This window comes from Grampus griseus (assembly GCF_964374135.1).
Source record: "Grampus griseus genome assembly, chromosome: 2".
Taxonomy (NCBI): Eukaryota; Metazoa; Chordata; class Mammalia; order Artiodactyla; family Delphinidae; genus Grampus; species Grampus griseus.
In genome coordinates, this window is record NC_139018.1 from 107730839 (window position 1) to 107744274 (window position 13436).

Genomic DNA, 13436 nt, shown 5'->3' on the forward strand with positions numbered 1-13436 from the left:
CAGGAAGATGGAGTAGACATACCTTTCCTGATTTCTCCCACTAAATACAACTAAAACACCTTTACATTATATATATATCATATATATATATATATCTCATATATATATATAATATATAGAAATATCCAACAGAGGACTAGTATCTGAATACATAAAGAGCTCTCAAAACTCAACAGTAGAAAACAATCCAGTCAGAAAATGAGCTAAAATATGAACAGATATTTCACCAAAGAGGATATACAGATGGCAGATAAGCACATGAAAAAGATGTTTAACATCATTAGCATGAGGGAAATGCAAATTAAAAATCACAATATGAGATATTACTATACAACTATTAGAATGGTTAAGATTAAAAAGAGAGAGAGAGGACTTCCCTGGTGGTGCAGTGGTTAAGAATCCGCCTGCCAATGCAGGGGACATGGGTTCAATCTGTGGTCTGGGAAGATCCCATATTGCAGCAGAGCAACTAAGCCCATGAGCCACAACTATTGAGCCCATGCACCTAGAGCCCGTGCTCCGCAACAAGAGAAGCCACAAAATGAGAAGCCCGCTCACCGCAACAAAGACTAGCCCCCACTCACTACAACTAGAGAAAGCCCGCATGCAGCAACAAAGACCCAGCGCAGCCAAAAATAAATAAATAAATAAATTTTTTTTTTTTAAGTTAAAAAAAAACTAAATGCAGCTACAATATGACCCAGTAAATGCATTCTTGGGTATTTATTTGGGAGAGATGAAAAACTTAAGTTCAGGGGACTTCCTTTGTGGTCCACTGGTGAAGACTTCACCCTTCCACTGCAGGGGGTGGAGGTTTGATCCCTGATCAGGAAACTAAGATCCCACATGCCATGCTGTGCAACACAGCCAAAACAAAACCAATAAATAAATCTTATTTTTAAAAAACAAAAGAACTTAAGTTCACACAAAAACCTGTACACCAATGTGTATAGCAGCTTATTCATAATAGCCAAATACTGGAAACAACCCAGATGTCCTTCAGCAGGTGAGTGGTAGGACAAACTATGGTATCTCCATACCAAACCACCAATAAAAAGGACTATTATAAACTTTTTTTATAGTTTATAGACCGGGGCACGAACCTGTGTCCCCTGCATCGGCAGGCGGACTCTCAACCACCGCGCCACCAGGGAAGCCCAGGACTAAACTATTGATACATACAACAACCTGGATAAATCTCCAGAGAACTATATGCTGGTAGAAAAAAAAAAACAGCCCCAGAAGGTTATATACTATATGATTCCATTTATGTAATATTTTTGAAATGACAAAATTATAGAAATGAGAAACAGATTACTAGTTGCCAGGAATTGAGGAGGGGTGGGGATGGGAGGGAAATGAGTGTAGCTAGGAAAGGACAACATGAGGTACCCTTGTGTTGATGGAAATATTTTGTTTCTTCATTATATTAATGGCAGAATCTCGGTTGGGATATTATACTATAGTTTTGTTGCAAAATGTTACCATTAAAGGGCATGTGGGATCTCTTTATTATTTCTTACAACTGTATGTGAATCTATAATTATCTCAAAAATTTTAAATTAGTTTTAAAAGTTTAACCATCAGGAATTGAACGCACACCTAATGAAATTAACATATGGTACAAAGACTGTAATAAGTATGTTCAGAATTCTTAAAGAGAAACAGAATAATAAACTCTTTTAAAAATAAAACTATGAAAAAAATAAAACTGTGAACCAAACAGCCAGTAATTAAATAATGTCATGTAGATATGAAAAATTAACCAGTTTAAAATTTTGGAAATGAGAAAAAGTCATTTAAATATAATTATAGTCATTGAAATTTTTAAAAAACCTCAATACAGGGCTTCCCTGGTGGCACAGTGGTTGAGAGTCCGCCTGCCGATGCAGGGGACACGGGTTTGTGCCCCAGTCTGGGAAGATCCCACATGCCGCGGAGCAGCTGGGCCCGTGAGCCATGGCTGCTAGGCCTGTGCGTCCGGAGCCTGTGCTCTGCAATGGGAGAGGCCACATCAGTGAGAGGCCCGCGTACCGGAAAAACAAAAAACAAAAAAAAAACCTCAATACATTGGATAAATTCTAGGCTGCATGTAGTCAAAGAAAAGATTATAAATTGAAAGAATCAAGCACAAAGAAAAAATATATGAGAGATCAACGTGAGTCCTAGAAAAAAAAAGAATGGCAGAAAGACAGTAAATTAATATACAACAGGTAATGACTTTCCTGAATTAGAGAAATTCTAATTAGAAACTTAACTAGGTAGGTTGTACACTCCAAGTACTGTATACCAAACAGATAAATAAAAGTAAATTCAGGGAGACTTCCCTGGTGGCACAGTGGTTAAGAATCCGCTTGGCAATGCAGGGGACACGGGTTCCACCTCTGGTCCAGGAATATCCCACATGCCGCGGAGCAACTAAGCCCGTGCACCACAACTACTGAGCCTGCGCTTTAGAGCCCACGAGCCACAACTACTGAACCCGCACGCCACAACTACTGAAGCCCGCACGCCTAGAGCCCGTGCTTTGCAACAAGAGAAGCCACTGCAATGAGAAGCCTGCAACGAAGAGCAGCCCCCGCTCATCGCCAACTAGAGAAAGCCCTCATGCAGCAACGAAGACCCAACACAGCCAAAAATAAATAATTTATTTATCTTTTTAAAAAGTAAATTCAGTATTCTGGTTAAATATGGTAGATTGAAAGTACATGTTTACCTCCTACCTTCCCCCTAAAACCCATTCAAATGTCAGTAAAGGGATTTTGTTTTTAAGATATAAACTCACAAGGTAAAGAAGACAGACAGGTATAAATCAGTAAAACTTGGGACACTAGAAAGCAGATGCACAATGCTGATTTAAGAGACCTGAAAAAACAGAAGCTTGTTTGTTTCTTTGTTTACCTGAGGTTGGGAGGAAGGAGAGCCAAGCATAAGGAGTTTGCACCACAGATTTCTAGAAATATTCAGAAATTGGAAATATCAGTACCTTTGAACACAGGGAATATGGGGTGAAGCTGAAAACAGAAGACTGGCTGAAGGTCTAGAGAAGAAGCAAAGGCTGTGCATTATTATCCCCATCCTACACAGCCCCTCTGCCATTACAGAAAACTGATGTTCACTCTTCGGAGAGTTTCAACCAGAGCAGGGACACTGGGCATAAAGGAAGGCAGGGTGCTGTACCAAGGACCAAGTGAAAATCCATATAACATAGAGAAACTGGCAGGCAGGTAAGAAATTAAAGAGTTCTTCTCTGGGGGAATCTGACAAGTCCTGGAAAGGAGGAAAAATCTCTACCAGTATTCATGGCTTAATGGAAAGGCCCACACATAGTGCTTCCAGTCCAATTTTTATTACCTTTCATTTAAATATGAACAAGATCCGAAGATCACCAAACTTTTTGAGGAAAACCTGAAAAACAAGAGAATGTAGGACAAAACAAACAAAAAAAGGAGTTAGAGGGAAAAAACTACTGAGAGAGCAAAAGACTATTCAGAGAAAAAAATATATAATGAAATATCTTCAGAGATAAAATACTGTATCCCATGAAACAAGGATACTTTTTTTTTTATTAAAAATGGTAAAAATGACAATTTCAGTATGTAGCCTAGAAGATGAAGGAAATCCCTTATAATATACAACCAGAAGACAAAGAAATGGGAAATAGGCTAGAAAGATAAGAGGATTAGTCTAGAAGGTCCAAATAGGAGTTCCATTAAGCAAGAACAAGTGGCAAGTATAATTGATAAGAAGATAGAAAATTAATAAGGATATAGAAGATTTGAAAAACATTATCAATCAACTTGATCTATCATTTATAGGCTACCCAACAACTGCAGAGTATACATTTTGAAATATTCTTTTCAGGTGCACATGGGATGTTCTTCAAGATAGACCGTATTTTATACCATAAATTAATTCTCAATAAATTTAAAAGAATTGAAATCATATATAGTATGTTTTCTAATCACAATAGAATTATATTAGAAATCAGGAACAAAAAGATAGTTGGAAAATTCCCAGGTATTTGAAAATTTGACAACACTCTTCTAAATAAATCCAGAATCAAAAAAAAAAAAAAGCCAGGAAAACTAAATGTTTTGACCTGAATGATAATGAAAACATATCAAAACTTGTGGACTGCAACTAAAGTGGGCTATGAGGGAAATTTATACCTTAAATGCTTATATTAGAAAAAAAGATCTAAAACAGGGGTTGGTGAACCTTTTCTGTAAAGGGCCAAATAGTAAACATTTTAGGCTTTGAGGGCCATATAGCCTCTATTACACATACTCAACTCTGTCTGCCTTGAGGCGTGTAATTGGGCATAGGCAATGGGCAAATGAATAAATGTGGCTATATTCCAATAAAACTTTATTTCTGAGCAGTATTTGAATTTCATATAATTTCACATGACAAAATATTATTCTCCTTTTCATTTTTTTCTACCACTAAAAATGTAAAAAACATTCTTAGCTTGTTAAAGATACCTATAAAATATTTCATGGTAGAATGTTTATGACCTTGTGATTAGACATAAAAAGCACAAACAATAAAGGAAAAGCTGGGCTTCCCTGGTGGCGCAGTGGTTGAGAGTCCGCCTGCCGATGCAGGGGACACGGGTTCGTGCCCCGGTCCGGGAAGATCCCACATGCCACGGAGCGGCTAGGCCCATGAGCCATGGCCACTGAGCCTGTGCGTCCAGAGCCTGTGCTCCGCAACGGGAGAGGCCACAACAGTGAGAGGCCCGCGTACCGCAAAAAAAAATAAATAAAGGAAAAGCTTAATATATTTGACTTCATTCAATGTAAAACTAACCAAAAATAATTTAGAATTAAGGCAAAAAAAAAAAACAAAATTAAAAAGTCCATGTCAGGGAATTCCCTGGAGTTCCAGTGGTTAGGACTCTGTGCTCTCACTGCCTAGGGCCAGATTCAATCCCTAGTCGGGGAATTAAGATCCCACAAGCTGTGCGGCGCCTCCAAAAAAAAAAAAAGTCCATGTCAGACATTTTATACCATATTAAATTCCAGGTGCATCAAAGATTAAAATATTAAAAAATCAAACCATAAAAATACTAGAAGAAACCATAAGGAAAAAAACTATTAATAAAGTGATGGAATGGGGAAAGCCTTTTGAAATATGATAAAAATTCTGAAGCCATAAAAGATTGATAAATGTAACAACCTAAAAGTAAGTAATTTCTGCATAGCATTAACCACCGTTGGCAAATGACAAACTGAGGGAAATATCTGATTTGTAGTACAGTCAAAAGGCTTACTGTGGTATATAAACAGTCACAAATAAGAAAAAGACTATAATTCAGTAGAAAAATGAGAAAAGGATATGAACAGACAGTTCATTAGAAGGTAAATACAAATGTCTCATAATGGTATCTTGTAATGAAATGCTATACGAACTCATAATAAGAAACATGACATTAAAACTACATAAAACACCATTTTTCTCCAGTCAGATTGGCAAAACCAGAAAGTTTGAGAATACTATGTTGCCACAGGGAAGGGACAACAGGTGTTCTCATGAACTACTGGTGGGTTTATAAATTAGTACATCCTCTCTGAGGGCAAATTGGCAGTATTTATGAAAAATCCAAATACAAATGCTCTGTGATTAGCAGTTTTACTTATAGGAATTTATCTTACAGATATATTCTGTGATATGTAAGATAAGACATTTGTACTAGGTTATTTATTCAGCGTTATTTGTAACAGCAGAAGAATGAAGCAACCTAAATGTTCATCAACAGGGGACTGGATAAATAAATGTTGGTACGGTTTGAAATCATTCATATGCAGCCATTGAAAAGAATGAAGTAGTTCTATGTTTACTCATGTGGAATGATCCAAAATATATGGTTATGTGGAAAATGTGCAGAACACTGGTGTACATTGCTACCATTTGAGGAAGAATGTATAAACATATTTGCTTATAAATATATAAAATACCTCTGGAGGAGTACATGGATATCCTTGGGTGTTTCTGAGTATGGGACCTGCAAAGCTGAAGAACAGTGACAGGAGGGACACTTCATTTTATTTTGGGGTTTGTCTGCATTTTTTTTTTTTTTTGCTACCTTTTAAATTTTGGAGTGTGACTATGGTATCTGTTCAAAACCATTTTTAAATAAAATGAACATGTCAGGAATGTTCACTGTGATGTCATTTAAGAGTGAAAATGTGCAAGAAACATCTAAATTTCCATCAACAGTATGTATAAATTGTGGTCAAATCATGCAATGACATACTTGAGCACCATTAAAATAAATGGGTTAAGCTCTTCATGTCAACATTGATAAATCTCAAATTTGTAATGTTAAGTGAGAAAGGTAAGTTATATACCCAGCATGATCCTATCAATGGCAAGTTTGAAAATATAGTAAACAATGGTTTTCAACTATGATGTTTTATTCTTTAAAAAATAAATCTGTTGCAAGTATAGCACAAAATTTTATAAATCCATTGAGCTGGGTGGTGGGTACATGAGTTTTTGTTTAGTTATCCTTTGTATTTTTTTAGTGTATTTGAAATACTGTGTAATTTTTTAAAAGTTAGGAAAATGTGCCTTAACTGGACCATGGAATCTTTGCAACCATTGCCCATCCTAAGGGGCCCTGTTAGTGTTGTAGGCAGTTCCCATGGAACTATTCCAGCCTAATGCTGTTAGGCCCACTGGGACCTAGAGCACCCCCTAAACCCTCCTACTGGAGCCAGAATGCTACTCAGATGGAAAATACTCTTCTCAGTGGCCAACAGCATTTCTCTTGTCTATATCTGAGTCTTCTTGTCTTTCAGGGATGTTGGTGGTGAATGTAACATGGAGGAACAAGACTTATGTAGGTACACTTCTTGACTGCACACGACATGACTGGGCACCCCCCAGGTAAGCACTCTACAGCTTTTTAGCTTATGTTAATCTGAACCACCCTCATCAGTGATCCCTTATACCTTTATCCTGTTAGAATTGGACAGCTTTTAAAAGACACCCAGCTTTTAAAGGACAGTTATGTTATAGAAACAAGGGAAGGCATTATATTCATCTGGCATTCAAGAAGAATAAATCAATGGGTAGGAATGGTGAGAAGATCCTATTTAAGCCTTTATCTGGAATGACTGAATTCTGGCTTCTACCTACAGTCACCTTGAGACCAAGGCCAGAATCTGACTACAGGTGAATAAGCATTCATTGATGATGTTTTTTGATAGTAGCTATCTCTCAGAAGTTTAAACTCGAAAACATTTTCAGTTTCATAAACTCCACTAGACAGTCTGGGTTTCACAAGGACCTTTTCAAAGTTGCAGTTGGCCGTAAGACTGATATTTCAGGGAATAGCACTTTACGGCTGGTTCCTAATATTAATTTCCAGTTTGTCAGGGTTAGGGGAACCCAAATCTTGGGGAATAATTTATAGTTAGTATGCAGATAACATTCTAGGAGCTCACCAGTTAATGCAGTTACCATGCTTTCAGAAGTTCCTTTAACAAATCATATTCACTGAAAATGATAGTTACCATATGGACAGTTCTTCTGGAGGCTGCAGCTAAACTGGTTTGAAGATAGCTTTTTTTCTTAATAATATCCTGTTGTGTTTGTCATTTGCCAAGGTTCTGTGACTCTCCCACCAGTGACTTGGAAATGCGCAATGGTCGGGGTAGAGGCAAACGCATGCGTCCCAACAGTAACACACCTGTCAATGAGACAGCCACAGCCTCTGACAGCAAAGGGACCAGCAGTAGCAGCAAAACCCGAGCAGGAGCCAATAGCAAAGGCCGTCGGGGCAGCCAGAATTCTTCGGAACATCGCCCAGCTGCCAGCAGCACCTCTGAGGATGTCAAGGCCAGCCCTTCCTCAGCTACTAAGCGGAAAAACAAACCCCTTTCAGACATGGAGCTGAATTCTAGCTCAGAGGACTCCAAAGGGAGCAAGCGTGTCCGTACTAATTCCATGGGCTCAGCCACTGGCCCCCTCCCTGGGACCAAAGTGGAACCCACTGTTCTAGACAGAAATTGTCCTTCCCCAGTCCTGATTGACTGTCCCCACCCAAACTGCAACAAAAAGTACAAGCACATCAATGGACTTAAGTACCACCAAGCTCATGCCCATACAGATGACGACAGCAAGCCAGAAGCAGATGGAGACAGTGAGTACGGAGAGGAGCCCACCCTACATGCAGACCTCGGGAGCTGCAATGGTGCATCTGTCTCACAAAAAGGTTCCTTGTCCCCTGCCCGCTCCGCTACCCCCAAAGTTCGGCTCATAGAGCCCCACAGCCCTTCTCCTTCAAGCAAATTCAGCACAAAAGGCCTCTGTAAGAAAAAGCTGAGTGGGGAAGGGGACCCAGATCTCGGGGCCTTATCCAATGATGGCTCTGATGATGGACCCTCAGTAATGGATGAAACAAGCAATGATGCCTTTGAGTCTTTGGAAAGGAAGTGTATGGAAAAAGAAAAATGTAAAAAGCCCTCTAGTTTGAAACCTGAAAAGATTCCTTCCAAAAGTTTAAAGTCAGCCCGGCCCATTGCCCCTGCCATCCCCCCACAGCAGATTTACACCTTCCAGACAGCCACCTTCACAGCAGCAAGCCCAGGCTCCTCCTCAGCCTTGACCACCACAGTGGTCCAGGCCATGCCCAACAGCCCCCAGCTGAAGCCCATTCAGCCCAAGCCCACTGTGATGGGAGAACCTTTCACAGTCAACCCTGCCTTGACTCCAGCCAAGGACAAGAAAAAGAAAGACAAAAAAAAGAAGGAATCTTCAAAGGAACTTGAAAGTCCTCTGACCCCTGGGAAGGTGTGTCGAGCAGAAGAAGGCAAAAGCCCATTCAGGGAATCATCAGGAGATGGGATGAAGATGGAGGTGCTCCTAAATGGCTCCTCAGACCCCCACCAGAGCCGACTGGCTAGCATCAAGGCGGAAGCTGACAAGATCTACAGCTTCACGGACAATGCTCCCAGCCCTTCAATTGGAGGCTGTAGCCGCCTAGATAGCACTACCCCTACCCAGCCCATGACCCCCTTACATGTAGTGACCCAGAATGGGGCTGAAGCCAGCTCAGTCAAAACCAACAGCCCTGCATACTCCGACATCTCTGATGCGGGGGAGGATGGGGAGGGCAAAGTGGAAAGCGTCAAATCAAAGGACCCTGAACAGTTGGCTAAGGACGGGGCCAAGAAAACCCTTTTCCCCCCTCAGCCACAGAGCAAAGACTCACCATATTACCAAGGCTTTGAGAGTTACTACTCTCCAAGTTACACACAATCCAGCCCAGGGGCTCTGAACCCCAGCAGCCAGGCAGGAGTGGAGAGCCAGGCCCTGAAGACAAAAAAGGATGAGGAGCCTGAGAGCATAGAGGGAAAAGTGAAGAACGATGCCTGTGAGGAAAAGAAACCAGAGCTGAGCATTTCCAGTCAGCAGCCCTCTGTCATCCAGCAACGTCCCAACATGTACATGCAGTCCCTGTACTACAACCAGTATGCCTATGTGCCCCCCTACGGCTACAGCGACCAGAGCTACCACACCCACCTCCTGAGCACTAACACAGCCTACCGGCAGCAGTATGAAGAACAGCAGAAACGGCAGAGCTTGGAGCAGCAGCAGCGGGGACTGGATAAGAAGGCAGAGATGGGCCTGAAGGAGCGGGAGGCAGCACTCAAGGAAGAATGGAAGCAAAAGCCGTCAGTTCCACCAAGTCTCACCAAGGCCCCCAGCCTGACAGACCTGGTGAAGTCAGGACCCGGGAAGGCCAAGGAGCAAGGGGCTGACCCTGCCAAATCAGTCATTATTCCCAAGTTGGATGACTCTTCCAAGCTCCCCAGCCAGGCCCCGGAAGGACTTAAAGTAAAGCTGAGTGAGGCCAGCCACCTAGGCAAGGAGGCCTCTGAGGCGAAGACAGGTGCCGAGTGTGGCCGACAGGCAGAGGTGGATCCAATACTCTGGTACCGACAGGTAACTGTTCTGGAAGGAAATAGAAATACCGTTTGATAGTTTTTCTGTCTTACTCACAAATCAGGGCTGTCCTTTTGTAGGGAATCAACAGAATACAGATTTGCAGAATAAATCTATAATTTTACGGATTCTTTACTTTGGTAAATCATTTTAACTTTTTTTGTTTGTTTCTTATTTATCTTTGGCTGCGTTGGGTCTTCGTTGCTGTACGCAGGCTTTCTCTAGTTGCATCGAGCGGGGTCTACTCTTCGTTGCAGTGCGCGGGCTTCTCATTGCGGTCGCTTCTCTTGTTGCGGAGCACGGGCTCTAGGTGCGCGGGCTTCAGTAGTTGTGGCGCGTGGGCTGTAGAGCGCAGGCTCAGTAGTTGTGGCGCACGGGCTTAGTTGCTTCATGGCATGTGGGATCTTCCCGGACCAGGGCTCGAACCTGTGTCCTCTGTGTTGGCAGGCGGAGTCTTAACCACTGTGCCACCAGGAAAGCCCTAACATTTTTTTTAAAAAAAGCACTTTTTACACCAGTAAAAGGTGTTTTTCGCATTTGACAAGAGAGGCCCAGGCAAGTTAGCTTGATTTGTCTGGAATTACTTGAGGCTTAACTGGCAGAGCCAGAACTGGAACCCAGGTTATCTAGTGACTCCTAGTTCAGGTTTCTTCCACTGTGTGGTTCCTATGGAATGAGTTAATGGTGGTCTCTCCATTTTTTAAAGTAGGCCAGAAGTACACAACTCACAGTGAGTTACTCTCAAAAAGGTTTTCTAGGCAGAGTTAGAACTAAGAACTTGGTCTTACATTTTGCTCTGTTCCTCAGACTTAGAAAGTCTCCCCTTCCCTCTTTGTGCCACAGTTAGACCACCCTCCTCTGAGCGGGGCAGCACCTGTAGCTCTCTGCCCCTGAGTTTGCTCTGAAGAAGGGAAACCACCTAAATATCCTTGGAAAGGGAACGGCTTCTTCTAGTCAAGGAGTCCTTTCCCCAGAATGCTTGTTCTCGCCTAGAGAAGACCCACTGGTGGATTTTCCCTTTCTTTCACCACATCTTATTTCCTTTTATGGGGGGAGGAGACAGGCATTTAAGCAGGAGGGAGCAGAGGTGATTTTAAACAAAGGTCAGTAGAGGCCAAGATCCTGCTGTGCCCCAGATGTCTAGTATTATCTGCTCTGGTGTTTCTACGGGGACATTGGGCTTGAAATCTGTAAAACGCTCAGAGCTCATTCTGTGATTGTTGTAGGAAGCAGAGCCCCGGATGTGGACATATGTTTATCCTGCTAAGTACTCAGACATCAAGTCAGAGGATGAGCGGTGGAAGGAGGAGCGGGACCGCAAACTGAAGGAGGAAAGGAGTTGGAGTAAGGACTCTGTGCCCAAGGAGGACGGGAAGGAAAGCACAAGTAGTGACTGCAAGCTGCCCACGTCTGAGGAATCCCGCCTCGGGAGCAAGGAGCCCCGACCAGGTGTCCACGTGCCTGTGTCCTCTCCCCTCACCCAGCACCAGTCCTACATCCCCTACATGCACGGCTACTCCTACAGCCAGTCCTATGACCCCAACCACCCCAGCTACCGGGGTATGCCTGCCGTGATGATGCAGAACTACCCAGGTACGGCACCGAATTCCAGCTGCTGTTCCATTCAGTGGGAAGGTAAATGAGGCACAGATTTCGAATCCAGAGTTTTCTTGCTCAGCTCTAAGTCTTACTGAGGCTCAGGTAGATGACAGCTCTGATTTGAATGTGGCCTTCTGTGAAGTGGGCACTAATCCTGAGCTCCTTGAATGACCCCTACTTACAGTCTGTGGGACCACTTCTCCCTCCCTTGCACCAGCTAGAGGGTTGACTCTACAGTCAATTTTTATGGATAACTAAAGGCAAAACCCCCTCTCTACCAGAGCCGTCTTCCCTCAGCTGGGATTTTCTAAACATATACTCTAGGGACTCCCCTGGTGGTCCCAGCCGGTACAGGTTCAATCCTTGGTCAGGGAACTAAGATCCCACATGCCTCGGGGCATGGCCAGAAAAACAAACAAACAAAAACACAGACTCTACATTTTGCAATGTGCTAGGCACTGTGGGGAATACAAAAGAAATAGCGGAAGACTAGCTCAATCCCCTCAAGGAGCTTACAACTTAATTGTAGCAGGAGAGAACCGGTGGAACAAATAAAATTCAACCCAGGAGAGTGCATGTATTCATTTGCAAAATTGTGTTTAGCTGTAAGGTCAGGAGGCAGTTGGTGAGGGGAAGAGCAGTTTGAAGTCATACTGGGGGTAAGTCCAGCTAGAAAGATTCAGTCTGGGAAAGATAAACTCTTTATACTGCCATCCATGAGTTCTTGGGAAGGGAGGCACAAGGTAGGAGTTAAAGTGTTTTTTAACTTGTTAGAAGAAAAGGCTCACTTTACTCACTGATCTCTGTTGCCTGAAGAGCCATGTGGGATGCTTCTGGGGTGGAAGACTCTTTCTTTCACTTCTTGGAGCTCCCACATCCCTATAGGAGAGCAGCTGAAATAGGCTTGATATTGACATTATAAGGCAAATACTAAGTAGGACACTTAAGCTTTTCAAACTGAGATAGGAAATTGTCTCATCCTGTAGTATTCCCTTCTCCTGTTACCCCAGTCCTTCTATATAAAAACAGTTGTTCTATTTGATGAGTACCTGCTCTGTGCCAGGCACTGGACTAGGTGATTTATGTACATTATCTTATTTAATCTTCTCTGTCATCCTATGAAATAAGTATTGGTATCTTCATTTTGATGGTCAAGAAACTGAAGCTCAGAAGGTTAATTTGAGCTAATTAATTTGTTAATTTTGTTCAGGGTTACCTAACTGGTAAGTAGAGGAAGGATTTGAGCCCAAGGACATCTCCATATCCAATATCTTTCAAATCCTATGACTGTATCACCTCTCCAAGATGAATCTGAGATTGGGGCTCTAAGGAAGTTGGTTCCCCAGAAACTGAGGGCCATGTTCCTAATATCCCTTAGCTGTTTGCCTCTAGAGCTCAGTAAAGGAAGTACACACTGAGTCTCAGCCCGAAGACACTGCAGTAGAAAATATCTCAGCCTGAGCCTCACCAGGCTCACTGAAGCAGAGTTTCTTCTCCCTCTCCCATTTCTTTGACTGCTTTATTTCTCTTCCCCAGGTTCCTACCTGCCTTCCAGCTACTCTTTCTCCCCGTATGGCAGCAAGGTCTCAGGGGGTGAAGATGCTGACAAGGCACGAGCCAGCCCCAGTGTCAGTTGTAAATCCAGCTCAGAGTCCAAAGCCCTGGACCTCTTGCAGCAGCATGCCAGTCATTACAAGAGCAAGTCTCCCACGGTGAGGGAAGTGCAGTGACACTGACTGTTGTCAGGGACAAATAAGGCCAGATCCAGGGTCTGGGAGAGGATGGACTAGTTCAAGTCCTACCTAACCACAGTGTGGTTTGGCTGACTTGACAATAGCTCTGCCAGGCACCTCCTTGATTCTTAGGTGACCTGCATC

General features: G+C 42.7%; 1 protein-coding gene across 3 annotated transcripts in view; it reads left to right on the forward strand.

The window, feature by feature from the left end:
- The window catches only part of ZNF609 (zinc finger protein 609), a 233599-nt gene that overhangs the window by 214638 nt on the left and 5525 nt on the right, over positions 1-13436 (forward strand). For all 3 annotated transcript variants that reach the window (XM_082647833.1, XM_082647832.1, XM_082647834.1), the window contains 4 exons: positions 6810-6897; positions 7620-9960; positions 11187-11553; positions 13096-13271. In XM_082647833.1, the coding sequence (XP_082503959.1) occupies positions 6810-6897; positions 7620-9960; positions 11187-11553; positions 13096-13271 (2972 nt within the window). The remainder of the gene's footprint in view (positions 1-6809; positions 6898-7619; positions 9961-11186; positions 11554-13095; positions 13272-13436) is intronic.